The sequence below is a fragment of the Bos grunniens genome, chromosome 23 (genome assembly GCF_055505025.1).
Source record: "Bos grunniens cultivar Pamir isolate PY7600 chromosome 23, Bosgru_T2T1.0, whole genome shotgun sequence".
NCBI lineage: Eukaryota > Metazoa > Chordata > Mammalia > Artiodactyla > Bovidae > Bos > Bos grunniens.
The window spans coordinates 42100666-42128385 of record NC_141187.1 but is presented as its reverse complement, the minus strand read 5'-3'; the positions used below and the strand labels follow the sequence as shown (position 1 = coordinate 42128385).

The window sequence follows — 27720 nt, the reverse complement described above, 5'->3', positions numbered from 1 at the left end:
GAAACTCCAGTACTTTGGCCACCTCATGTGAAGAGTTGACTCATTGGAAAAGACTCTGATGCTGGGAGGGATTGGGGGCAGGAGGACAAGGGGACAACAGAGGATGAGATGGCTGGATGGCATCACTGACTCAATGGACGTGAGTTTGAGTGAACTCCGGGAGTTGGTGATGGAAAGGGAGGCCTGGCATGCTGCAATTCATGGGGTCGCAAAGAGTCGGACACAAATGAGCGACTGAACTGAACTGAACTGAACTGATACATATACACACATACTAGAATATTACTCAGCCATAAAGAAGAATGAAATAATGTTATTTGCATCAACATGGATGGACCTAGAGATTATCATACTAAATGAAGTAAGTCAGAAAGAGAAAGACAACTACCATATGAAATGACTTAAATGTGGACTCTAAAATATGATATAAATAAATACACCAAAGAAACAGACTCATAGACACTAAGAACAGATTTGCAGTTGCCACGGGGGAAGCGGGGCTGGGGGAGAGGATTGGAAGTTTGGGATCAGCAGATGCGAACTATGGGCTTCCCCAGTGGCTCAGCAGGCAAAGAATCCACCTGCAATGTAGGAGACCCAGGTTCAATCCCTGGGTCAGGAAGATGCCCTGGAGAAAGAAATGGCAACCCACTCCAGTATTCTTTCCTGGGAAATCCCATGGACAGAGGAGACTGGCAGGCTACAGTCCATGGGGTTACAAGAGTCAGACATAACTTAGCAACTAAAACTGCCACCACCAGATGCAAACTATGATGAACAGGTCCTACCGTAGCACAGGGAGCCATACTCAATCCTTTGATAAACCATGATGGAAAAGAATATGAACTGAAAAGATTTTGAAAAAAAATATAAATAGAGTCACTTTCCTGTACAGCAGAAATTAACACAGCATTGTAAATAACCTATACTACAACAAAAATCTTTTTTAAGAAAGAAATTCATAAATGTTATCTCTTAGCATCCAAACAAGCCTGTAATAATAGCTTGGTTATATCTGACTTACAAAGGACTCACAGAGTCACTGACATTCCCAAGAGTCATTAGTTCTTACTGAACATTAGTAAGCCAAAATCATATTTATATCAACACAACAATTAATCACACAGGGAAGATGACAGTCTTAACAAGAACAATCAAGGGTCAAAATCATTATATACTTTGAATATAAATATGGCTTGATATAATAAGGATTCAAATATGCCTAAAACAAACCACATCCCCCAAAATGTAACTGAAATGTCAAGAACTTACTATGCTTAATATACTTCCTTATTCTGTCCTCTAACATTAGTATTATGCAATAGTTTCATTTTATACTCAATTATTAAAATATGTACATATTTTAAAACAGTTATTTACATTTTGTTTCTTAGCATGTGATCCAAGAACCTTTTGTGCTAAATGTATCACAGGAGTGTGTTGTGTTAGTCGCTCAGTTGTGTCTAACTCTTTGCGGACTATAGTCCACCAGGCTCCTCTGTCCATGGCATTTTCCAGGCAAGAATACTGGAGTGGGTTGCCTTTCTCTTCTCCAGGGGATCCTCCCTGGAGAATTCGACCCAGGGATCAAACCCAGGTCTCCTGCATTGCAGGCAGATTCTTTATCATCTGCGCCACCAGAGAAGCAAAAGGATGCGTTAAAAATACAACCCCCAGAGCCCCACCCTAACCCACCTACCCAGGCTGCAGGGGCCCAGGAATCCGAATCTTCCCTTATCCCCAGGTGAGTACTAGCTGCACATTCAAGTTTTCAAACCCTTCATCTGGAGTTTCCTTGGCTACTCGTTTCCCTCTTGGTTTCTCTTCTACTGGAATGTGTCATTGCCACTTTAAACAATTCCTTTCAACATTCTCCAAATGTCTTCTAGAAGTCACAACACACTAACTAAAAGAAAAACGGCTTCTAAAATGCTGAAGTTATACCACTGAAAAGAGGATTATTTCAAACCCTTTTTACAAACTTTCTTTTTCTGTCTCTAGCTCAGCGAAAATGGCACTGAAAAATGCTCTGGGTTCTGTGTAGGCAGAAAAATGCCCCACCCCTCCCCCAAAGGAGAGGGAAGCCTGGCGTGCTGTGGTCCATGGGGTCACAAAAGAGTCGGACACAACTGAGCAATTGAACAGCAGCAGCAGCGGCATCCGGACCTCTACCTACGAGACGCCAGCACAGCGACCCACCTCCTCCCAGTTACGGCAATAAAAAGTGTCTCCAGACCCGGCCAGCTGTCCCCTGGGTACTCGAAATGCTCCCAGGCTGATACCCACTGGTCTAAGGCATACATCAGTCTACCTGGTGTTCTGTGCTCTCTCCTTTCCTGCATCAGTTTCTCCCTCTGAGGCAGAAGTCTCCAACCTGCATGTATATTTCACTTACATTACAGCCGGTCTCACTCAAACTCTCCCATGAGTTCAGTCTGTCTGGCATTTTTAAAAGAGCTCTAAGTCAAAACTCAACCACAGGCCTTTTCTAATGGCCCCACTACACTTACTCCCAGCCACAGGCCACGGAAACATGGCTGCTCCACAGTGACCTGACGATGAGCTCACAATCCATTCCACTGCTAGACGGGCCAAAGCCTGCTACTTGACTGTTACACAGAACTGTCGAAAGCTCTCTGCAATTTATTATCTTGACATCACTAATAAAAATTCTTTCAATCACAAGGTTTAACACAGTGTAAATCAAATACCCATGTGATTGACTTAGCCTGACTCTGATGACAGAACAGATGTCTGGGAATCAGATCGCAGGACATAGCCACCGTCTCAGAAGAAGAAATCAGTCTACCAAAGAAATAAGGGAATTTCCTCAACAAATTCTCTCTAAGAAAATGACTTAAACCGAGATGTTAAAAGATCCTGTTTTATGGAGTTCTTAATTCCGCTCAGACTTTCCACTTCGATTTCAGAATAACAAAACTGTAAATGGAAAACACAGCTTCTATTCTTACTGAAATCTTAAACAAAAAATACAGCTTCTAAGATTGGATATTAAATTCATAAAATCACCATCAGTCTTTTTGAGGTGGAGGTGGTCGTCTGAATTGCACAGACTGGTGGCTCGACACAAGGCTCTTACAGGGAATATAATAAGCATACAGATCCTTGGTAACAAGTAACCAATAGCATTTTAACAGATCAACCTCAGGGCGTTAATCCTCTGTAACTGTGGCCATATTAATTAGTTCTAAGACATTAGAATTCGACGTTTTTCTCTCACTGGCCTTTCTTCAATGCATAATAATCTTATAAATTCTGCAAATAATGTCACCTTACTCTGAAGGACTAAGGGCCCAGGTCCTGAACCAAACACCAAGCTCTTCCTGGATTCTCCTCCATTTCTGTAATGATACTGGCCTTTGGGCAGTCAATACTGCTTCCAACAGACTCACAGTTTCTCTTTTACCTTTCGGGAAGGTGGTGCTGTTTAGTCACTAGGTCGTGTCCAACTCTTTTTTGGCCCACCAGACTCCTCTATCCATGGGATTCTCCAGGCAAGAATACTGGAGTGGGTAGCCATTCTCTTCTCCAGGGATCTTCCTGACCCAGAAATGGAATCCATGTCTCTTGCATCTCCTGCACTGCGGGAGGAATTTTTTTTTTTTCTTTTTTTAACTGCTGAGCCACCGGGGAAGCCCTCTGGGAAGGTGTTACACATTCTCAATTTGTTTTGAGGATTTGAAATTCAAGCCTTCATGGCACCTGAAGGGCTAATGGACAGGCAGGAAGAGTTCTCAGGGAGAGGTGAAGATGAATCCCCTATGCTATTTATTTTTAATATTAATTTACTTATGGATTTGGCTGTGTCGGGTCTTCGTTGCAGCATATGGGGTCTTCACTGAATCGTGTGAGGGCTTTGTGCGTCATGGTGCACTCTCTTTAGCTGTGGCACTCAGACTTAGTCGCTTCACAGGATGCCAGGTCTTAGCTCCCAACCAGGGATCAAGCCCATGTCCCTTGCATTGCAAGGTGGGTTCTTAACCACCGGATCACCAACAAGTCTCTTCTTTGCTATATTAAATTGGGTGTAGGAACTGCCAGGAAAGATGATGACAGGATGGGGTGGGGAGAAAAGAAACTCAGACATCATACACACTGTCTTCAATATGCAAAATATCAAACTCTAAAGTGTTACATGATGAATGAAAACATCAAGACAGATAACAGCACAGAGACTGTCTCCAACCTGGCTACCCCCATCAAGCTGACGATGACAGCACCTTTGATACCAAAGTACGAAGGGTGGGTGAGTTTACAATCAGGTGGAAGTACATACAAGCTAAGATTTCCAAAGACTGCCTACTAACAAACAGCTTTTATCTGGCTCATGGAGAAAAGCAGGGTGATGCTCTTAAAAGGACTGAATACCAGATTGAATACTCCGTAACTGTAATTTTTACTTTGAAAGTTACTCAGGTATACACACACTTTTCAAAAAATAAGGTACATAGTAGCTCTTTATTTCTAAACCCACAATTACTAGCATATGAAACCAATTCTTGTTAGTCTTAGCCCCAGTTTTATATATCTTGCTCGCTGCTAGGGAAATTGAAACATCTTATTTCCTCATTCAGCATTTGCTGAGTACCTAGGCCCCAAGGATATACATATGAATAAAATATGGTCCTTGCACTCTTCATGTAGTGGTGGGAAAATAAACAGTCAATACTAACAAATAATAATAAACAACGGCAGAGCCATGAAAAAAGCAGTACAAGGGGCAGAATGGATATTTTCTCCATAAAAAGGACACGAACGTGGGTTTCCCACCCTAACTCCCAGCTCACAAATTACATTTTCTGTTGTGGATGGTTCATGGTGACCAAAGACTTTCAGTGTGATTCTTTTTGGTTCAAATCTTTCGGTTTGTTCCATCTCCAGGACAGATTTAACTACAATATTGGCCTCTGCTCTGGAACGTTCAGCTGACCAAGACAAGTTTTACGCGAGCATCAGTCATTGATTTTCTTCTAGTTCACCACAGGATCTAGAATAGCAAGTTCATTTTATCCCACATTCATGGCATCCCTACATGATTTTGTTAGCATTTCAGATCTGAGCTTTTACCTCATTTGGCTCTTTTACTTTCACTTACTAGCTAACAATTTTTTAAAAAAATCAATGAATAGCATCTGAGTGGCCACAGGGCATAAAGCATCACGGGAACTGTACAAGAGTTTGTCCCTGTCCTAAAAAAGCTCTCCAGCCTTCGTCCGGGAGACAAACCTGTAAACAAACAATAAGGCGTGAATCAGGGGGCCGCGGAGGAGTCCTGGGAGATGACAAGCAATGAATTTGGCAAGTGATGGGCTCCAAGTTGGAACACAGGTATTCATTATGTGCAGACTGGGGGAAGGCGTCTTCTATTTTTAAATCCCCCTTCCCAGAATGAACAAAGTTTGAAAACCCCACCTGGATAAGAAGACAGGGAGTCACATAATGCTTAGCCAACAACATTTATTTTTAAAAGTCATATAATACTTGAGATGTCTGATGATAACACTTGACATGAAATTATAATTTTGAATCTTGGCTTATTTTCCCTCTGTACTCTCATCATTGGGTCTAGAGTGGTTTCTCAGAGCTTTCTCACAGATGGCTAGCTATGGGAGAAAACAATATTGGGGAGGGGAGAATTTTATATACTACCTGGGTATTACTTTGCAACAGGTAAGATCAAAAGCCAGCTTCCAGGCACATCTATTCCAAGACTAGCATCAAACATGTGCAAAAAGATTTTACTATAAAGAATGCTTTATCATGAACTTATTTTTGATGTATTTGGTTATAAAATTAGAAGGGTCAAATTAATTAATTTAAAAAAATTTAACCCTGTATACTAGGATTTTCTCCAAATCCTATTTACTCTACCCATTTTACTTGTATCCTGCTTCATTCATACTAGTGAAGGTTGATGTGTTTTCACAATAGTGTTTTGAGGCTTACTCTTCAGGTAAATTCAACAGGAACACTTGTCTTTTCAAGCAGCTAATTCCTTTTTAAGCAGCTAAATGTTCACCTGCATTTGTTTTTCAATAGATAACTAATTGTGAATGTAAGCAAAAAGCAATTGATGAAATTCAGATAAAATTGTTTACAATTTCCTATTACTGCTCTTAATTCACTATTTTCCTCAACCATCATGCCCTGTTTTCTGTATCTATCACGCACTTCAAACTGTGAAATTTTTAGACACTAAATGGTTGTCTGAAAATGTTTGGTGCATGCTGAACTTACGAGTTTTTTAATTTTTTTCTTGCAACTTTCATCCATGACTGTTTGCCCGAAAGACCTTCTGTTTGAACCAAAATGTTGTTTGTTTGGTTTTTTCCCTAAATCCTGGCAATAACTTTAGACGTAGCTTTCATTTGTGCCACTGAATTTTAACAATGGCAAAAAAGGCTTCTTTATAGGACTGAATTATTTTAATTTTGCCAGCCAGAAATGACAGAAATAAATTAATGGGGTTGATGTCACATAGCAAAAGTGCAGGGTAAAATTAATCTTCTGTGACAGATATAAGTGAAATATGTACAATGCCAATGTTTAAATTACTTTCAGGATCTTCACTGACATTCTTACTTCATAACCCAACTTCTTGGGTACTAGTTTAATTTCTCTTGATTTTTGAGAAAATGCACATATTGTATCACGTAAGTCTTGACTTACGTGGAATATCTTGAGTTATTTATAGGAAAATCTTATTTTCAAATTCTTAATAACAATACTGTATACTCTATCAATCATTATAATTTTCATTCTGTCTTACATCAGAAGGTGGCTTTTAAGCCAAAATGTTACTTTTTTATCTACAGATGGTTTGATATGCTTTGCTTCACAAAGAACCTGGCTGTCTTTTGGCTGGTACACTTTTCCAGCTAAAAATGAGAAACTGAAGGCAGAAAGCTGAGTAGGAACACCGGATGGGGAATTCAGATAGACTTTTACAGCATATTTTCATTATTTTCTCTAAGAGATCTGAATATTCAGCAAGCTAGTAAGGTTCTGGTTTGAATATAAATTGACACCACTATTTTAATTTCACCAAAAAAAAAAGAGAGAGAGAGAGAGATCTGTAGAATTGAAACTACCAAACAGGGAGGGAAATAAGAAGGGAAGAAAAAAGTTAATCTTTTTTGAAAAAAGAGGGGAAACATGTATGTGTGTGTCTGATTAACTTTGCTATACAGTAGAAACTAACACAACATTGTGAAGCAACTATTCTCCAATAAAAATGAATTTTAAAAAACTGAAAATAAATCAATAAATATTCCAAAAAAAAGGCAAGGAGGTAAGGAAAGGAGAGAGGGATAGAGAGAGTAAAAAATAGTCAGTTTTTATGTGGGAGGTTAAGTTCGAACATTAAACAAATGTCATATATAATTCAAATTCACTTTGAAAATCCCTGATTTTTCCCCATAAGGCACTGCAAACATGATTTTGTGTAGACAACACTTGACAGCAACTTTCACACACACAGAAGTCTGGGAACCACTGAGTTAGACTCACTGGAGGGACACACAATAACGTCCAGACACTCAAACCATTCCTCTCTTATTATTACATCCCTCGAGTGAAAGGCAAGAATTAGCTGAAGAATGCTAATGTGGCCGTGCTTTCCAGCAGGTTTTAATTCATTCTGTTGTAAGAGGAAACCCCTTAAACTCTAATGCTTATTAATAAATTTATTGTTATTGCAGTTTAAAAAATCGCAGCTTCATATCTTGTGTTTTTAATGCCGTGGCATGAAGAGTAACTTTAAAAGTCTTTTCTTTAAAAAATACTGAATCTGGTTGCTAGTTTAAAAAATGAAACATGTAACCAAATAAGTACCAAAGATTTCCCAAGGTCCTTCATGCCTGTTTTTTTGTTTGTTTGTTTGTTTTCCCTTGCTTCTCCACTGTTTTGGAGTATTTTACCCCTGGTCTCCCCCATGAAGTACAGATAATAAAACTTGAACAGAATGTGAAGGACTTAAGTTAGATAAGGATGCTGTCCTGGCTCCTGGCTCTGTACCCCAGATTTCTGGCGAGAGCAGACCAGAACTTAACCTGTGCGGGCAGCCCCCAGAAGTCTGCTCAGCCCCCAGACACCTCTTTCTACTCCTTCCCTTTCTTCCTTTTCGTTTTCTAGTCCACAGTGTCCTGAGCTCCAAAATAAATTCTCATTCATTATACCTCCACTCCAGTAGCTTTAAAACTTTCAAGTGAAACAAATCACACTGAAGCCCACTGGCCATTTAATTCTTAAACAGCCAGAAAGAAGGGTAAGCATTACCACAAATGTGGGACACAGAAAGCGTGAAAGGACTCTTTTTATTTTTTTTTCTTTATGAATGAACTGACGTGTACCTAAGGAAACAGTCGATCGTTTTAGAAAACACCAAATTCCTAATGTTTTAATTAGGAACGATTTAAATTATTACATCGAGAAGAGACTAGCTTCTAGAAATTGAAAGATGTCATCAAAAAAATTGAAACATTCAATTGGGAGTGAAGATAAGAAAAAATTTTCTATGAGAAAGGGATGGATGGGGTAAGAGGTGTAGAATTTAGGGGCTCTCTAATAAATCCCTAAGGAAAGGGAACGAGATACTGATGACTGATACTCCTGCTCAACTTTTCTGGGGATCCTTTTATTTTGGGGGGCAGGGCTACTCAGTTCCTTTGCAAGTCTCTACCTCTGTGCATCTCAGCTGTGCGTTTTGGAAGGAAAGGTGCCACTGAGGATGACAGAACGTGTCGATCAACCATGTGCCCAGGTAGGTCTTGCAGCCAGGCTGGCATAGTCTCTGCTGTAATTCTATCCTCAGAACCCCAGGGTGACGCCACAGAGGACACGTGAGACCAGCAGCCTCGCCAGAGCACCATTTAGAGGAAAGGCGCAGAGTTGCCATATGTGTAACATGCACATTAAGGAACACCCGTAAGAGTCACTCAGGACAACCCTGGGGCATTCCAGGCTCAACGCCGGGGAACAATGAACGATGATGCACCACCAACAAGCAAGGCTGCAGCGGTTTGCGGGATGTGCAGGCAGGCTCTGACTTCAATACCCCAAGTCGCAGCTGCACACCTCCGTCTTTGCCGTTCCCATTAGCTCACCCTTGTCTGGCTGAAAAGAGCTCAGTGAATCAATGGCTTCTGTTGAACTGTTTATATATTTTTCAAGTTCTGATTAGGCCATTAGTCACTGAACATATTGTACAGTCAACTCGAGTAGCTGCAATTATGCAACTTCCCAAGAACATACCGGGAGCATTTACAGTGAGACCATGGTGCCAGTGAAATGTGAAATAGAGATTATTTGTCAGCAATTTTAAGAACCCTGCGCTTCAATGCCAGTGGAAACATACACGTGGCAGATAACAGAAGCTGGGAGGGAAAAAAGATGCGTGCTGAAAGTACCCATGTTGACTCTTCTGAACACAGCTGGGACCTGAAAATGAGAGCTCCCTGTACAACAAACAATTGCCAGAAAACCCTGCTTGATGTCACCTATCCCCTTAATGGTAATGTCCCCAAAAGCCTTGAGGGACTGCCGCCGCCAAAGGCACAGAACTCCTGAGTCCTGACCTCATTCTCAGGGAGCAGCTGGTTCCCCTGCAGAGCGCCCCTCCATACCTGCCCACATGTGTATCCAAACACAGTCAACATCAGCTCCCACATGAAGCATCTCCCTCCTCCTTTCTACTCTCTGTTCTCACTTTTCATTTTCAAAATCAGCAATAATCTTGTAATTTGATATTCGAGGATTTCTCATTCAAAGCAACAAAGGACATTCATGAAAGAAAAGAAGGAACATGGAAGGGAGGGGTGTCACAGAATCTCTTTTTTATCAGAGAACCACTGATAAAGTGGTTCAGTGCTGAACCACTTCCACATGCAGCGCCTGGGATAAAGCAACGGCATACAGGACATCAAGGAAATGTGCAAGGGATTGGCAGTTCGCAACCTTCCGGCAGAGAAATCTGAAATGATCGGTCATGAGAAGTGGGTCAGCTCCTCTACATTTGCTGCACAAGTAATAACACAAGCAAGAACCTTCCTAAGAGTGTTTTATAGTATTTTTCATGGCACAACTGGTACTTTTTGGTCTATTAATCCACACTTTCCTACTTCTATTCATATACTTTATATGTATTTATTTGTTGAGTTATATATTTAAGCTGAACTTGGAAGGACAGTTATTTTTAAGAGGCTGCCAACATGAGTCAGGAGGAACCTCAGAAACCTGGCTTGCACTGGCTCTGGCATAAGGAGCCTTGACAGCCAAAACCAACCAGAAGGTTGATGCGATCCAGGTTTCCAAAACATGAGAGAAAAGAAAAGGCATCCTTTGCCTTCTTCCATCAGGCCTTTAAAAATATGTATCAGGCCATTTACCAAAAAGGACTCCTTCTGTAAGGTCACCAACCACTTGCTGGTGTGTTCAGAGCGCAAAACTAGATGTCCATTCATCAGTCTAGCTTCAATCAAGATACAGCTTTCTTCGCCTTGGATGGAGACGAGGTACGGAAGAGATATGGTACCCAATGGGCCAACACACCGGAGCGATCCAACACAGCTGCTTTCTAAATGAACGGCCCTGAGTCTCTGCACCGACAGCCTTCCAAAACTAATTGTGGCTGTGGGGATGAAGAGGACAGTTTCTCGGCTTCTGTGCCTTTAAGGTTATTTCAACTTTCCACCTCTGTTAACCCTCCCGCAGGAACTTTTGACAGAGAGCTCTCCTTAATTCTCACAGGCAGCGACGTCTAAGAAAAACATCTCGTTCCTCACTAGATAGCTGAAAACTGTCTCCCCTCTTTTGGAGATCAGATTCAAGGGGGCTTGAAGACGACCTGAGAGTGTTTATGACAGACAGACTCCTCCTGGATTTCAGCTTGGGACAAACAAACCTTTCACATGAGTCCTTGCAAACAGACAGTGCTCTGTTTGAATGTCTGAACCCCATTCTAGTACAAACATGCTTGGCAACCTAGTGCCAGCATTTTCTTCTTGGCAAACTGCTCTGCCGCCACCATGGATATTACCACTTCGGGATCCCTGCGACTTTCCTTTCCTCCCCCGCACCCCATCCCCATTCCCCTGAGATACTATCTGTGCCCGGGCGGTAGGGGCGGAGGCTGTGCCTCTAGGTGCCAAGGAGCTGTCAGCGCCCCTGGCAGGGGCCTGGTCCGTGCCACACTTCTTCTCCTGGCGCCCCCATGGTCTGACACCAGGACAGAATACGGCCACTTTTTCATCATCTGACTGTTAACTCAGATGCAGACCACAGGGCCGACAAATCAGCTCGTGGGTGATAGCTCAGGCACGGGGACATCTAGCAGCATCTTGACTCCAGGGATTTTCTTCTCTCATCTCCTAAGTTTCTCTTCACAGGGGACATGGTAGAGAGAAATCACCTTTCTCAGCTCTCATCTCTGTTCCTCTGGGAAGATCTTAGACTCCTCTGACAGCAGGAAAGCTGTAGCCTTCGCAGATGATGAATCCATCCCCCTCTTTACATTGAAAACTTTCTCTTATGAGAGGCTCAATTCCTTACTGGATGATCAAGAGCTACTTTTTTGTAGGGACTAAAACAGAAGACTTGGAAGTGGTCTTAAAGATCATTTGATTTTGTGGCTTCATGAACTGAAATTCTAATTTAGAGATCCTGGGGCCTCAACCTCTGCTCCCTGCCCACCCCCCATCCTCACCTCCAAGTCTTTGGCTCATTCAACAGAGGCTGGTGGGAGGCCTAGAATTCTCCAGGGGTTTCTGAAGCCACATTTAAAAACCACTGATGTAATCCAACTTCCTCATTTTCCTAAGGCACAGAGAAGTTAGGTTATTTGTCAAAGGCCACACAACAGTTAATGACAGGCCAGAGACTTCACCCTAGCCCCTGCTGTGCCAGGCCAGTGACATTCTTTCCTGCTCCTTCCTAAGTATTTAGTTAGCATTCTGCAAAACCACAATCATTGAGTCTCTGCTAATAAGGATAATGCCTTCTTAATGAATACATAATTCAATTTCTTTGAATTCATTATACAACCTCTACATTTTTAGAGTCTTATATGCAAGTGAAGTGTTACCTTCCTAGGAGTGTTTTCTAACAGAATAAAGGATTCCTCATTAATTCACCTTCATATTCTAAAGGTGCACGAGACTTTACAGTTCACTGTCATACCAGGTGAACTGGTAAGCACACGGGAAATTTTGTTCACTACTATACTCCATTTTCATCACTCGTGCCATTTATATATTAGCTTGGAATACACACTGGAGAAGGAAATGGCAACCCACTCCAGTATTCTTGCCTGGAGAATCCCATGGACAGAGGAGTCTGGCAGGCCATGGTCCATAAGATCGCAGAGAGTCGGACACGACTGAAGTGACTAAGCACGCACACACTGGAAGTCAAATAATAAAACTGCATTTTGCTAAACTATTCTAAAATGAAGCCTTTGGGCAAATGATCGTGGCATCTCCAGCCCCTCTCCCCCACCCCCCATTATTGAGAACAAGTTGGGTACAGACTCTGGGTTTTCCCTTTACTGGTGAGGAACAATTGAATGAGTAACAAGTGAGGGCACAGAGGTGGTTCCCCCGCCCACAGACCCGGACGCATCTCTGCACATTTTGAAAGGCAGGCTCAGGATTACTGCTGCACCCACGCCACATGCCAAAAAACCACCACTTTTAAAGTCAACTTATGTAAAACGCAGCAGTCTTCCCTGTTAGAAGCTGGAGAAGGCTGCTCTCTGCTCATGGTAAGATGCATCAAGAAGTCAGATTTTGTTAAGTTGGCATCTAACTTACACAGCTGACATTAAATGTTTACAGGTATTCATTGTGTACAGGTGATTAAAAATGAAGTTAGCCTTTATTGCATGGCAACAAATCAGGAAACAGAGAAACCGGTCATTGCTCAATCTTTAAACTGTTAAAAGATGAAACATGCTTCAAGTGGTACCAAGCCCGAGATATTTTCTTTTTCAGTAAGTTCTTCTGAGAGCAGAAAGTATTGACCTTAGCTCCACCTGTTATGTATTTACTGCTGCTGCTAAGTCACTTCAGTCGTGTCCAACTCTGTGTGACCCCATAGATGGCAGCCCACCAGGCTCCCCCGTCCCTGGGATTCTCCAGGCAAGAACACTGGAGTGGGTTGCCATTTCCTTCTCCAATGCAGGAAAGTGAAAAGTGAAAGTGAAGTTGCTCAGTCGTGTCTGACTCATAGCAACCCCATGGACTGCAGCCTACCAGGCTCCTCCATCCATGGGATTTTCCAGGCAAGAGTACTGGAGTGGGGTGCCATTGCCTTCTCCGTATGTATTAACCATCTTAACCATGTATTACTTAAATTTTTTGATCCTGGAGCTCTTTCATTTTTAAAAGTTTGTGTATAGACTAGAGATAGTATGTATTTACTTACAAGAATGCAAATTCAAAAAATTACTCAAAACATATTGACTTTTAGCATCTTGATACTGTATCTTGCAGGGCATGATGGTACAGGCCATAGTGCTTCCAGTAATACCTTGTTACAAAGATTATATATAATCATCCTACAGTAAATAACACAGACTCTAAAGTGAAAAACCATATCAGATTCTGAAATATATAATGTCTCCTTCTGAACTTCCAACCTTATAGTCTTCTGAAGTACTACGTCCAGAAGCATGAAAAACAGAGGTGATTTCTAATCTGGTAACACACCATGAATTAGTGAATTATTCTCATAGTTCTTGCTCTAATTAAGGTTAAATAGAAAAGCACCCATTGGCTATTCCAACAGACAACCAGAGTTTCTGGTTGTGTAGTTACTTCCCTCATAGGGGTCCACCTCAAAGGTATGAGACACACAGGTTTTCGAGAATTATGCTGGAAACAGATGTTTACGTAAAACAAAATACACAGGATGGTCAAACTTGCTGAAAATAAAGATTCTTGGACACTAGACCCATTTAATATTATACTTCAAGCTAGAAACAAAGAAGGTTAACTAACATATTCATATGGGGGGCCAATTTTTTTCCATCCATAACATGCAGAAAACCTTAAGAGCCTTTTCCGACAAGATTTCTTTTAAGCCCTACAAATACTTTTAAGTACAACCTCCCCAGACTTTAAACAAAAAAAAAAAGTTTATTTAAAGGTGTAAATGAAGTCAATCAAATAAACAACAAATATTTACTGAGAACTTTCTATGTGGCCAGGATTACGTTTCTAAATCCCATTACAAAATTATTTAACTTTATAAAGAATGTCAATAAATAGTCTTCCAAAATGTGCCTAGGGCTGTAATTCCATCTAGTTTCTATGATGACACCGTAAACCCTGGATGGAATTACAATCTTAATGTGGACAATCAGGGTGCACTACTCTTCGTGCTTGGGGAATCCATGATGAACTCAACTTCTAAAATAATAACCACCAAGCCTTTGGCATGTAATTACAACCAGGAAGCCAAGCCATCCACTGGCTAGTACATAAGAAATGTTCCATTGAAAAGTACCTCTCACCTCACTGTAACAAAATCTAGTTAATACATCTGAAAAACCTCTTCATCTCCAAAATTAAACTTTCTACTTTTGTCATGAGAAAATATCCAAAAGGGTTTACTTTACAGATATGTTAATATATTTGGTAGGGACCAGACCATCTGATATTCAGAGAAGGAAATGGCACCCCACTCCAGTACTCTTGCCTGGAAAATCCCATGGATGGAGGAGCCTGGTGGGCTGCAGTCCATGGGGTCCTCTAAGAGGACCGCTAAGAGTCGGACACGACTAAGTGACTTCACTTTCACTTTTCACTTCCATGCATTGGAGAAGGAAATGGCAACCCACTCCAGTGGATTCTCTTGCCTGGAGAATCCCAGGGACGGGGGAGCCTGGTAGGCTGCCATCTATGGGGTCGCACAGAGTCGGACACGACTGAATGACTTAGCAGACCATCTGATATGACCAGTAAATTCTTAGAATCTTCCAATCTCACCTTCAGACACCTAAAATGAAAGTCTTAAAGGGCAATATATTAAGAAACAAGGGGGAAAAATCATACTTAAGAGCCCTAAGAAATTACTGGCATGTCTTCTAATTCCTTGAGATGAACCTGACTTCTATTCACATACACAAAGCCAAGTGTCTTGTGTCTGCAAGAGGGGGAACAAAAAAAGATTTATCTGGAGAGATTAAACTCAGGATTATAGCAAAATGAATTTAGAAACAAATCCAGAATTTTCCTGGGAAAACAAAAGACAATGATACTATGAATCAGTGTCTTTTTTTTTTCTTTCCTCAAGAAGCCTGGATAAAAGAAGAAACACACACACACACACACACACACACACACATGATAACAAGCACCACAGGGTATGAAGGCAAACATGCATATAAATTCAATCTATATATCTGTATTTAGGACACATATGGCTTCCTTTATCATATCTAACTTTATTTGGTACTTGTAGAGGTCACTAAACCTCTATAAAAATCAGTATTGCCATAGCAACTAAGAGGCTAAAAAAAACCTCTGTCCGAAGGCCTCATCAAATCCAATATAAGGCATACAGAAACTGTCCTTTATGTGGCCACCTTTAACACCATCATGCTTCTAACAGCAAAGGTATGTGACATTCCCATGAAAACTCAGTTCCTGCAGGGACCACTTGTGGATTATGCTTACTGAGTTCCTACAACACTGATTCCCATGAAAACTCAGATCCTGCAGGGACCACTTGTGGATTATGCTTACTGAGTTCCTACAACACTGATTCCCATGAAAACTCAGTTCCTGCAGGGACCACTTGTGGATTATGCTTACTGAGTTCCTACAACACTGACAGTAGGGAACCTACTAATAGCATTAGCCCTTCAGCTTATTTTCAAACTCCAGGCAGTTGTATCACAGCAGTTACCTAAAGTAAAAAGCAGTCAGACAGGAGATAGTAGGCCAAAACAACTCTGATGAATTTCCATGAATATGAAACATATCATTTAGTGGCTTTTCTTAAAAAACTTTGATTTAAAAAAAAAAATGGACTGATGAAATGTCTGCCTCTTGGGAGTTCATCCCTCTCCTATAACCTGAGAAAACACACGTGGTACAAGTGAATAATTTTTCTTAGAAGAAGTAATTCCTCTTCTTCTTTTTATTTTTTGGCTGTGCTGGTCTTAGCTGGGCGTGTGGGATCTAGTTCTCTGACCGGGGATCAAACCCAGGCTCAAGTAGTAGAGTCTTAGCCAATGGACCGATAGGGAAGCCCCAAGAAATAGTTCTTGAAATAGCTCTGACGTCACAGAAAGAATAAGAAGAAAAAGGGCTCTAAGTTTAACTCCAGCAGTAAGGTGGTACTAGCCTACCAACTCAGTTAAGAGTCCAAGGCTTTCCTGGTTGAGACCTCTATCTCAGTGACAGGAATAACGCCTGACTCTGGCCTTTGCCCACGGTTCTCCGAGGAAACTCAGAAATGGTTAAGTAAGTACCTGTTCAACACTGAAGCACGCTAACATTGAAGGCTGAGTAATTTTCGACAAGTTGTAACATGCTGCTGATGGAATATACCCATCCTCACTCAACATAATACAGCAAACCAAAAAATAAAATAAGGGGAATGGGGAAAAGAAGGAATTCATTATACGCCCACTTTCTACAGAATATTCCTGGTGATCCTTGCTGTCCTGCTGCTACTGCTAAGTAGCTTCAGTCGTGTCTGACTCTGTGCAACCCCAGAGATGGCAGCCCACCAGGCTCCCCCGTCCCTAGGATTCTCCAGGCAAGAACACTGGAGTGGGTTGCCATTCCCTCCTTTTATCGGATCTTCTCGACCCAGGGATTGAACCCAAGTCTGCTGCATTATAGGAAGATTCTTCACCATCTGAGCTACCATGGAAGTAATGGGGCTATCTAAAAAGCACTGCCATTCTAGAACTACCAATAAACTACTTCAAAAATTAAGCTTAACATCTTGAGATTCCCACTAATGACATTCCTGACAACTACCAAAAGCTGGGTAGATAGCTCTTCTTCCTTCCTGTCATGCTTTACTGAAAGGAAGCAAGAAAATAGATATGTTTGGTGGTGTGTGTGTGTGTGTGTAAACATATACCTTTCCTATATGCAGCAGGAATTTCCTGTCTGGTATATTTTAAAGCAAATCAAGACAATACTCTTCAGGACAGAGCCTGTGAGTCAGGCAGTATTATGGGGCTAAAATGCTTGGGACTGCTTAAGTCATAGGAAAGCAAGTTGAAAGGCCTGGGGCTATTCCACTCCAGACAGAAAAGAATGGGAAAGAAGATGAACTGTGTTGGCAGTTAGAATGCTTTTTGACAAATGTTCTCATTTGCTTCCTCATTTGGAGTTTTTAGCAACTACAGGAGAACAAGATGAAACAATCAAAAATGGCACTATTTAAGACCTACTGTATAGCACAAGAAACTCTAGTCAACATCTTGTAATAATTTATAATGAAAAAGAATCAAAAACTGAATATATATACATAACTAAATACTTATATATAACTGAATCATTTTGCTGTATACCTGAAACACCACAAATTATATTTCAATTTTAAAAATGAAAAAAAGGTTTACATGGTAAACCATAGAGGAATAAGTTGTTTTTTAAAAAATATTATAGAGGAGGGAGGGGACATGAAGAAAAAAATAAAAATAAAAAACATTATTTGTTTTCTGGTTGGAGAAGCTCTCGGAGAATACAGTCCTGATAGATGATGATATTTGGTACTCAATGCCATCGGCAACTTGACCTTCTCCAGGCCACACAGCCCAGTACTGTCATGCCTCCACTTGGAAACTAGATACAAGGAGGACATTTGTTTATTCACATTACCGAAGAGGTAAACTCCAAAGCTCTCCTGGACGTGTGACAGGTCTCCAGCAGCTCCTTATTCTTTACAAGTAATTAACCTCTTGATGGGCTTAGAGCAGTCACAGCGTTAGAAGCCACAGCACACAGCTGATAAGTTGTAAACCCTGGGGAGAGAATAATTGCAAAATAGATTCCCAGGCTCATTGGAAAATAGATTTCCACTTACTGGAAAAAAAAAAAAATACACTCAACTTTTCAGGAACATCTGAATCACAGAATTGCAGCATTGGCAGGGAATTTAGAAAATGATGCTACTGCAACTTCTGACACCAATAACAAGAAAATGGAGGCACAAAGAGTGACTTGCCCAGATACAGTCTCAGTTCAGTTCAGTTCAGTCGCTCAGTCGTGTCCGACTCTTTGTGACCCCATGGACTGCAGCACACCAGGCTTCCCTGTCCATCACCAACTCCCGGAGTTCACCCAAACTCATGTGCATCGAGTCGGTGACGCCATCAGTCTACTGGACACAAACTGGGTTAGCACTGCCTCAGGTCAGACCTGACTATCCAGCGTGGCAAACTTTCACATCCAAGCCCCTTCATAAATCATGCTGGTGCCATTCAGACAACCTTCCTGCCCTTAGGTCACCCGATTACGTTTTAGGAAAGGACTAGGAGATAATGACTAAGCTATGAAAACTGAGAATGCGACAAAGGAAAGGCGCGAGGGAAGAGAGACAATGAGAAAAGAGCCGAAAGACAACTCATGCTTTCAGTGCTCGCAAACACCACTTGTGCTTCTCCCTGCATTTAAGTGCATGATGAAATCTGTGATACAAGCCTCATGTAGTCTGCAGTGACGAGGACAATTTCTGGCCAGAATCTCGTGGAAAGTGTCACAGAAACATTCCTTTGGAAGCAGGTCCCAAATCTTGACATGTTCCTTTCACCACAGTCATCACGAAGTCTCACGGCAAAGCTCCTGAGGGTAGGGACCTGGTCTGTCTAGTTCACTATGATACTCCCTGGACCTGGGGAATATGCAGCCCAGAGCACATACTCTGTAAAATGTACTGAAAGAATGAATAAAAACTCCTAAGAGGAAAGAAGAAGAAATATGCATAGTTTGGAAATGCATATGCAGTATTATCATTTCCTCTAAGGAAAAATGAAAAAGATACCTATTTGAAATGTAAACAAATGTGAAAAGATAGGTGGTTTTTTTAAATATTTGTAAAAAGTTAAAAATGTAAAGCACCTATTAAACAGTTACCATCACTTCCATTTATTAAGTAGGTACCATTAGTTAAGCCAACACAGTTCTCAGGTTATAAAGAGCTTACAGCCCCAAGCACAACATCAAGAAAACACCTTAATTAAAGGGTAGCAAATAAATAGTTACTGGGAAGATACCATGAACAAATAATAAAAGAAAAAGCAAATGTAGTTGGAATAGAATAGAAATGGAAGGTCTACGCACTGGGTGTTCAGACAGAATAAAGGTGATCATTGTATATTTTCTAATGACCACCGTATAGTTCATATAATTGACCTGTGTGCAACCACTGAAATCAACATTTCTCTCTGTGCTTTTAAATCCGAACCTATACTTTAGCAGCTCTATCTCAGCCCCAAATAAACTATCTGACAAATAATTTGGACAATTACTTTGGGTCCTCATATAACTTGCTGGCTCTCTAATGAAATAAACTTATAAATTAAGTATCAGTTCAGTTCAGTTCAGTTGCTTCGTCGTGTCTGACTCTTTGTGACCCCATGAATCACAGCACACCAGGCCTCCCTGTCCATCATCAACTCCCGGAGTTTACCCAAACTCATGTCCATCGAGTTGGTGATGCCATCCAGCCATCTCATCCTCTGTCATCCCCTTTTCCTCCTGTCCCCAATCCCTACCAGCATCAGGGTCTTTTCAAATGAGTCAACTCTTCGCATGAGGTGGCCAAAGTACTGGAGTTTCAGCTTCAGCACAGTCCTTCTAATGAACACCCAGGACTGATCTCCTTTAGGATGGACTGGTTGCATCTCCTTGCAGTCCAAGGGACTCTCAAGAGTCTTCTCCAACACCACAGTTCGAAAGCATCAATTCTTCGGTGCTCAGCTTTCTTCACAGTCCAACTCTCACATCCATACATGACCACTGGAAAAACCATAGCCTTGACCAGACAGACCTTTGTTGGCAAAGTAATGTCTCTGCTTTTTAATATGCTATCTAGGTATAGGTAGGTATAATATGAACAAATGTAATTATAAGATTTGCCAATTTTAAGGACTTGGGAAAGACAATTAGATCCAATTAATATACTCACATTTGCATGGAAGTGAAAGTGAAGTCGCTCAGTCGTGTCCGACTCTTTGTGACCCCATGGGCAGTAGCCTGCACCAGGCTCCTCTGTCCATGGGATTTTCTAGGCAAGAGTACTGGGGTGGGTTGCCACTTCCTTCTCCAGGGAATCTTCCCAACCCAGGGATCGAACCCAGGTCTCCTGCATTGTAGACAGATACTTTACCATCTGAGCCACCAGGGAAGCCACATTTGCGTAATGGGAAGTAAATACAAATAAATTTTTCTTTTAAAAAAATTAATATGATTTTAGCCATTATAAATGCCTAATAATAAAGGTAACAAAATCAGCAACCACTTTGAAAAATAAAGGCTATGGAGTAAGCATCACCAATTCAACAGACATGAATCTGAGCAAACTCTGGGAGATAGTGAAGGATAGGGAAGCCTGGTGTGCTGCAGTCCATGGGGTAGACTGAGCAACTGAATGACAACATAGAATAAGCACCATAGTAGGTGCTTTACACGTACCTCAAGTGGCTATTCTACCTTTTTGCTTTACAGATGAAGAAACAGGCTCAAAAGCTAAATAAAGTGGCAGATAGGTCTTCAAAGATAGGAAGATACGTTTAAATGCATAGCTCTTGATCTATTCAATGGCTGTATATCTGTACACTGAGCAGTCAGGCAGCATAATGATGAGACCTAGGCTTTGGAGTGGAGAAGGCCATGGCACCCCACTCCAGTACTCTTGCCTGGAAAATCCCATGGATGGAGGAGCCTGATAGGCTGCAGTCCATGGGGTCGCTAAGAGTTGGACACGACTGAGCGACTTCACTTTCACTTTTCACTTTCATGTATTGGAGAAGGAAATGGCAACCCACTCCAGTGTTCTTGCCTGGAGAATCCCAGGGACGGGGGAGCCTGGTGGGCTGCCGTCTATGGGGTCACACAGAGTTGGACATGACTAAAGTGACTTAGCAGCAGCAGCAGCAGCAGGCTTTGGAGCTCAAGCTCCTAGGTTTACATTTCAGCTCTACCACGTGCTAGCTATACACCCTGACCCCTCTGTGCCTCTGTGTCCTCATCTCTTAACATGGAATCATAACAATACCAAAAGACCTGCTACCTACCAGCTCATCAGGTGGTTGTAAGGACTAAGTGAGGTAATACACATACAGCCCAGAGAACACCGTCAGGACTCAAGACTGTCACCTGTGCCAAGGTTTAGTATCCTTAGGGATGCTAAAAAGAACACTGAATTTGGAGTCAACTGGCCTCAGACACACACACACACACACACACACACATTATCTAAATACTGTGTGACCTTTCCCAAGTCACTTAAACTTGCTGAGCTTCATCTGTAAAAATGAGATGCCAGCTGCCTTGTATTTCTCCCCAGGATTGTTATAAGTAACAATTAATAGACAATGTATGTGACAGTGCATTAAAGGATTCAAAAAAGTGCTCTGAACTACCACAGCCATGTGAATTATTAGCAACTTTCAGCCTCTCAAAACCAAAGAGCTCGTCTTTATTACATTCTCTCCAGCCTGAGAATTTAACATTGAGCATTGGTTCCAGTCTTCACACTGGACTACTTATAATAATAGAACAAATGTCTGGTCATTCAGGACTCGATCAAACGGAACTCTATTAACTATCTCCTTCTGCACACCCACCGTGAGAAGGTAATTGATGTTCACCATGACCCCAGAGCACTCCAAGACTCTGAAGTACCTTCGGGGAAAGATTAAATTATGTTCAGCCTAGTTTATTAAGAAATGTATTTAATTATATTCAAGATCTTTGAAAATTCATGACCTAGAGAGTAATCACAGGTTCTCTGGTCACTGGAAGCTTCTGCTCAACATCCCATCCCCAAATGCACTTTATCAGAGTTTACTCTAAGATACAGGCCACCCTGGGATAAGAAATACTGGGAATCCAGTGTGGTAATTAAACAAGTCAAAAGAACTTTGTCCTGAGCAATCCTCAAGGACCACAGAAATAGTAAAGTCAAAATCTTGAAACAACGAAAAATTTAAACTATGTAAGATTCCAACATGCTTCAAATATATTATAATCTTGGCTTTGTTAATAAGGAATTTAAACATTTGAACAAGGAATACCATAAAAACACACCATTAAATATCTTATTATTCTCAGTACTTAGAAGTGTAAAAACAGATGAGTCATACTGAATACAACTCTCCTCAAGAGTAGGAAAATAACATTTTGCTCATTTTTGTCCACTGGTTCACAGAAATTATGTGTATGCTAACGAGGAACATAGTACACAAAGCAAAAAGTTAGACCATATTAGGGGTATGGCTATTTGCCTTTGTCAAAATTACTACAATGCTGTTATGTTATCTTTTCCAATTAAAAACTGGAACACAAATGTGCCTAAGTCCTGTATCTCAGTGCTGGGAGAAAAAGGAATAGTCATCCATTATAACCCTCTGTTCAACAGACGGCTTACCTCTGGAGAATTTTGGAGAATTAAGGAGGTCCTCCCACCTCTGCTTGAACATCTCCAGTGACAGAGGTCTCATTACCTCTTCAATCAGCTTGTTCTATTTTTAGGCAGTCCTGATGTTAGAACATTCTTCCCCAAGTGGAGTCCAACTCTCCTTACCTTTAACTTCCTTCCTGTTCTTAGTTGGGCTCTCTGGACCCACTTCAGTAAAAGTGAGTTCACTTCCCATCAGGCTGTCTGCCAGTTTCACTCACTCTATCAGTTAAATAATGACCTGCTTCTACTCATATTTTTCACTGTTCTCCTACAAACCATGAGGACCATTCTTCAGAGTCATATACCACCAGCTAAGGGGCTTCCCTGGTGGCTCAGTGGTAAAGAATCCACCTGCCAATGCAGAAGACGTGGGTTTGATCCCTCGGTCAGGAAGATTCCCCTGAAGAAGGAAATGGAAACCCACTCCAGTATTCCTGCCTGGGAAATCCCATAGACAGAGGAGCCTGGCGGGCTGCAGTTCATGGGGTTGCAAAGAGTCGGACACAACTTAGCAACTAAACAACAGGGCTCCCGGGCTCCAATCTCCATGAAGACTGTGATGGCCATGGTCCTATGGTCATCAGGGTACTCTGTGGACTTTCCTGGGACCCCGCTATCACACACACTGTTTCTGTGAGAAATGTATTCTGAGTTCCCAAGGTATGACTTATCATCTTTCTGAAAAGATCCATTTATAAACTACTATTTCTACTTACGGGGAAAATACACTTAAGAAAAACTCCACGAGGTATAAATTATCACTCTGTCTTCTTACCTGTCTTATGAGCCAAGTAAGTATTTTGGTGTGTGCATAAAAATCCTCAGCTACTCCTCCCTTGGCTAAAAGGAGCTGACTAGAAGCAGCGTTAGCAAACCCATACTATTCAGATCTCTTCTGCTGCCTGGGATCACAGAGGCTGAAGACAAATGCCCTGAGTTTCTCTAAGTCACCAGTCTCCCAGGTGTTTACCTACGTACACCATGCCCAGCCAGGCATGTGGGACAAATCCAGCACTCTGGGACCTGCTGGCATTGACATCCCTTCTGAAGCTCCTGGTCTATACCTTAACAGGCCTTCATGTATACCTTGCAGTAAAAGCAATGAAGTCCTATACGATGTCTTACTAGCAGCTTTGTCTTGAATCGTAAACGGCTTAAGCAGAGAGGTGATCGTATTTATTTTTATTATTTTATCCAATGCCCGTTTCGGGCTGTTACTAAAATTTTTAAATGTCATGCACACAGACAGCCCTTACTTTATATATGAATGGCCCAATTTAGCTGGGAACCGTCCTTCCTGAATCTCTCAGTCTCCACCACAGAGAACGTGGCCAGCACTGCCTTGGGCCAAAGTGAATAGCTGGAGAGAGTCAGGGGTTAGAATCAGGGTATACAATCCAGCCCAGTAATTTTATAAGCTTGCTTATCTGGTTTCCCTTAAGTTTACAACAGATCAGATACAGGCAAATGAAAGGAGCTTTAAGACATGACAACCAAGAAAAGTGGATAAGGCAGAGGCCATGGCATCAAAAAGAATTATGAGCTTCTGGGGCCTCATGCATGACTCTACTATATCTGTGTAATCACTTCAGAGAAATGACAATAAATCTCCAAGAAGAAAGTTAAATTATGTTCACTCTATTGTACTCTATTTAGGAAACTTTATACCGCATTTTGGGAGAAGGCGATGGCACCCACTCCAGTACTCTTGCCTGGAAAATCCCATGTACAGAGGAGCCTGGTAGGCTGCAATCCACGGGGTCACGAAGAGTCGGACATGACTGAGTGACTTCACTTTCACTTTTCACTTTCATGCATTGGAGAAGGAAATGGCAACCCACTCCAGTGTTCTTGCCTGGAGAATCCCAGGGACGGGGGAGCCTGGTGGGCTGCCGTCTACGGGGTCGCACAGAGTCAGACACGACTGAAGCGACTTAGCAGCAGCAGCAGCATACCGCATTTTGCATTGATTTCTGCCTGAAAACGTTGAGGTTTTGTTTTTTTTTTTTTCCCCTTCTAACAAAGTCAGCACTTGATGTATTTAAATATTCTGAGTCAATATACTATATCTGAAAGCAGTTAATTCCAGGAGTACACAAAATTAAATATTTAAATCTTTACTAGGGAAATCTGAAGTAAGAACAGAAGTGAATAATCATTAAGAAATTCTAAAGAAGTAATGGGTTTGCCTTCTCTTGTGGAGAGGAACATTTGAAGGAAAGAAATTTACTTGCAAATCTATACTGCTCAGAAGTCCAGCTGTCGTAAAAGCCCTTACGTTTAGGTGGACCCAGAGAATTCTGACACCTCTCACAAGAATAATGTGAAGAGTTCTCTCCTCTTCTCGTTTTCAATAAAAAGATGGTTTTGATTCTAAAAGCTAAGAGGGGAAAAAAAAACTAGGGATGCTTTGAGTGTAATACTTTGCCAGCTCATCTCTTAAACATCCTTGCTATGTGGATATGATACTTCCATTAATAAGAGTTTTAGGGAAATTCTGGCATGGCTTTTTTACTCTTGGAGGACACTGCCCTGGGCTTATTTAGTGCCAACATCACCATTTTAAAGTGGAAATGCCTCAGCGAGGTGAGGAATGGAAGTTCGTCAAACTAGCATACCTATCGATGCATTTTATTAAGTGGACTTCCATTGCAGCATATATAGCAGATAATTTTGTTTCAGATTACAAATCAGGAAAATTCCTTAACATATTATTAGCGACGGTGTAGTCAGGCCTCCCTATCCGTGGGTTCTGCATCCTTGGGTTCAACCAAGAGCAGGTTGATAGGACTTGAGCATCCTCAGATTTTGGTACCTTTGAGGAACCCTGGAACCAATCCCCCATGGATACCAAAGGAAGACTGTATTATTAAGTGTTAAGGACAAAATAATTCTAAGAGGAAGTAAATCCATCATTACCATCCATCAAATTATTACAAACTCCACTTCTTTAAATATCTATTAACTTTTTCACCCTTGGACTCCTTGAAGACCCTTCTCAAGCCTTCAATTCCCTTCAAATCCATCTCAAAAAAGTTTGTGAGATGCTATATAGAATACAGCTGTTTATTCATCTTTCTAACAACACTTTTTCCATTCTTTTTCTGTACTAAAAGTATTTTAGAGCTTTTATTAGCCGCTTCTTTGCACTTAAATTTTGGGGGAGGGGAGATGGTGGTGGTAATCTGTGGAAAGCTAGCCTAATTTATTTTCCTTTTTTAAAATTATTTTTTTTTTAATTTTTATTGGGGTATAGTTGATTACAATATTGTGTTAGTCTCAGGTGTACAGCAAAGTGACTCTGTTATACACACACATATCCCCACTCTTTTTTAGATTCTTTTCCCATATACGCCATTACAGAGTATTGTATAGAGTTCGCTGTGCTATACAGTAGGTCCTTATTAGCTTAAAATTCTTATCCTTTGTTTTCTATAATTATTTTTCCCTACAGTTGCCCCTCACTCCCCAATTCTCTCATAAAAGAGACAAAGCTCCCACTGGGCTTAATCTTCAATTTTTTTTGGAGGGGGTTGTTATCAAGAGGATAATTTATTGGTTAAAAGAGCCAAAATAGTGCTTAATGATCATCTAGCGAAGCATATTCTTTTCACAGTGGATGAATCAAGGCAGAGAGCTACAAAGAGTGGGAAAAAACCCTCTATATACAGAGGCCCACCACTGAGAGTATAGGTACTGTGTAGGGCTTCATAGATGTCAGCAGATTGCATCCTCAGAAGGCACCAGCGAGGCAGGAATTATTATCCCCATTTTACAGGTGAAGAAAGCTGAGGCTCCACAATATTCCATAATTTGCTCTCGGTTTTTCAGTTAGGAAAGGAATGAGCACAGGACTCATTTGTTTTCATCTCCACCTCACTTTCTGTTAGGACCTTGGCCTCAAGGCCTAGGCTAGTGTTCCCCTGACTGCATCAGCGTGTTTGCGTGTCCAGTCGTTCAGTCATGTCCAATTCTCCTGTGACCCCATGGATTGTAGCCCACCAGGCTCCTCTGTTCATGGGATTCTTCAGGCAATAATATGGGAGTGGATTGCCATGGCCTTCTCCAGGGGATTTTCCCGAGCCAGAGATCGAACGCGCATCTCCTGCATCGGCCGGCAGATTCTTCACCACTGAGCCACAGTGGAAGCCCATCAGAGTTTCATTAGCTTCAGGTGTTTTTAATTTACTCACCGGGTGCTGCTCTCTGTAGAGAAATGACCAACCTGTGCCTTCCCAAAGGGACCAAAGACTTCTTCCTTCCAAATTTTTAACCCACTTCTAACAAAGCCACACATGGAGTAAACAGCACCCAAGTACAAATAGTACAAATAAATAATCAAGTCCTGAGAGTCAGTGTGTGCCGTTCTCATCAATAAATAGCTTCAACCACTGGGAAGAGACCCCCCCAGGCCCTGGGAAGTTTTGCCCAAGGTACAGAACGAGGTCCCTTCCTGAGTCTGTAGGGCCGTGCTGCACACACATCTCATGCGATGCTTCCTGACTGCTCCGAGCACCAGGAGCGTGTACTTGCCCACCCCAACCATCTGTCCCAAGGTCACAGCAGAGATAATGCCACAGGGTAACAAGCGGGGGGGGGGGGGCGGCGGGGAGAAAAACTACAACCTCTTGGAATATAACTTTTAAAACTTGTGAATCACTGTGTCATACATTTGAAAATTATATATCAACTATTCCCCAATTAAAAAAAAAATTAAACAATGATGAAAGAGAAAAAGACCCAACCAACCAACAAAAGGGGCAACCGGTGCCACTTCTCAGTGATTGAATTTTCACTTGCACGCAGACTGACTGCGTTCATTATTCCTTCGAGCAGTGCCTAGAACCTTCAAGTCTCAACACATCACTCTATCATCAGAGAGTCCCGCTGAAGAAGGCCTTCTCTGATAAATTATTGTGTTAACATGTGAGAGGCTAGAACAAAAATGTGTTTGAGCTGCCCACAGGACCGGCCACTCCCTACCCCTCCCACTCTCATTCCCAATACCTAGGAGGTGATGTTTTATTGTTCCAAGTGTATACTTAACACAAC

At 41.6% G+C, this 27720-nt stretch overlaps 2 protein-coding genes across 11 annotated transcripts in view; one reads left to right on the top strand and one right to left on the bottom strand.

Annotated features, from left to right (window-relative positions):
• The window catches only part of ATXN1 (ataxin 1), a 420722-nt gene that overhangs the window by 326715 nt on the left and 66287 nt on the right, over window positions 1-27720 (bottom strand). For 2 of the 10 annotated variants that reach the window (XM_086370177.1, XM_086370182.1), the window contains one exon: window positions 17865-18007. The exons of the other annotated variants lie outside the window; for them this stretch is intronic. The gene's annotated coding sequence lies outside the window, so the exon portion shown is untranslated. The remainder of the gene's footprint in view (window positions 1-17864; window positions 18008-27720) is intronic. 10 annotated transcript variants of the gene reach the window in all.
• LOC147347704 (uncharacterized) overlaps window positions 4160-27720 on the top strand; it is a 104705-nt gene continuing 81144 nt past the window's right edge. The window contains exon 1 of the mRNA XM_086370597.1: window positions 4160-4267. Coding sequence (XP_086226723.1) covers window positions 4160-4267 — 108 coding nt within the window. The remainder of the gene's footprint in view (window positions 4268-27720) is intronic.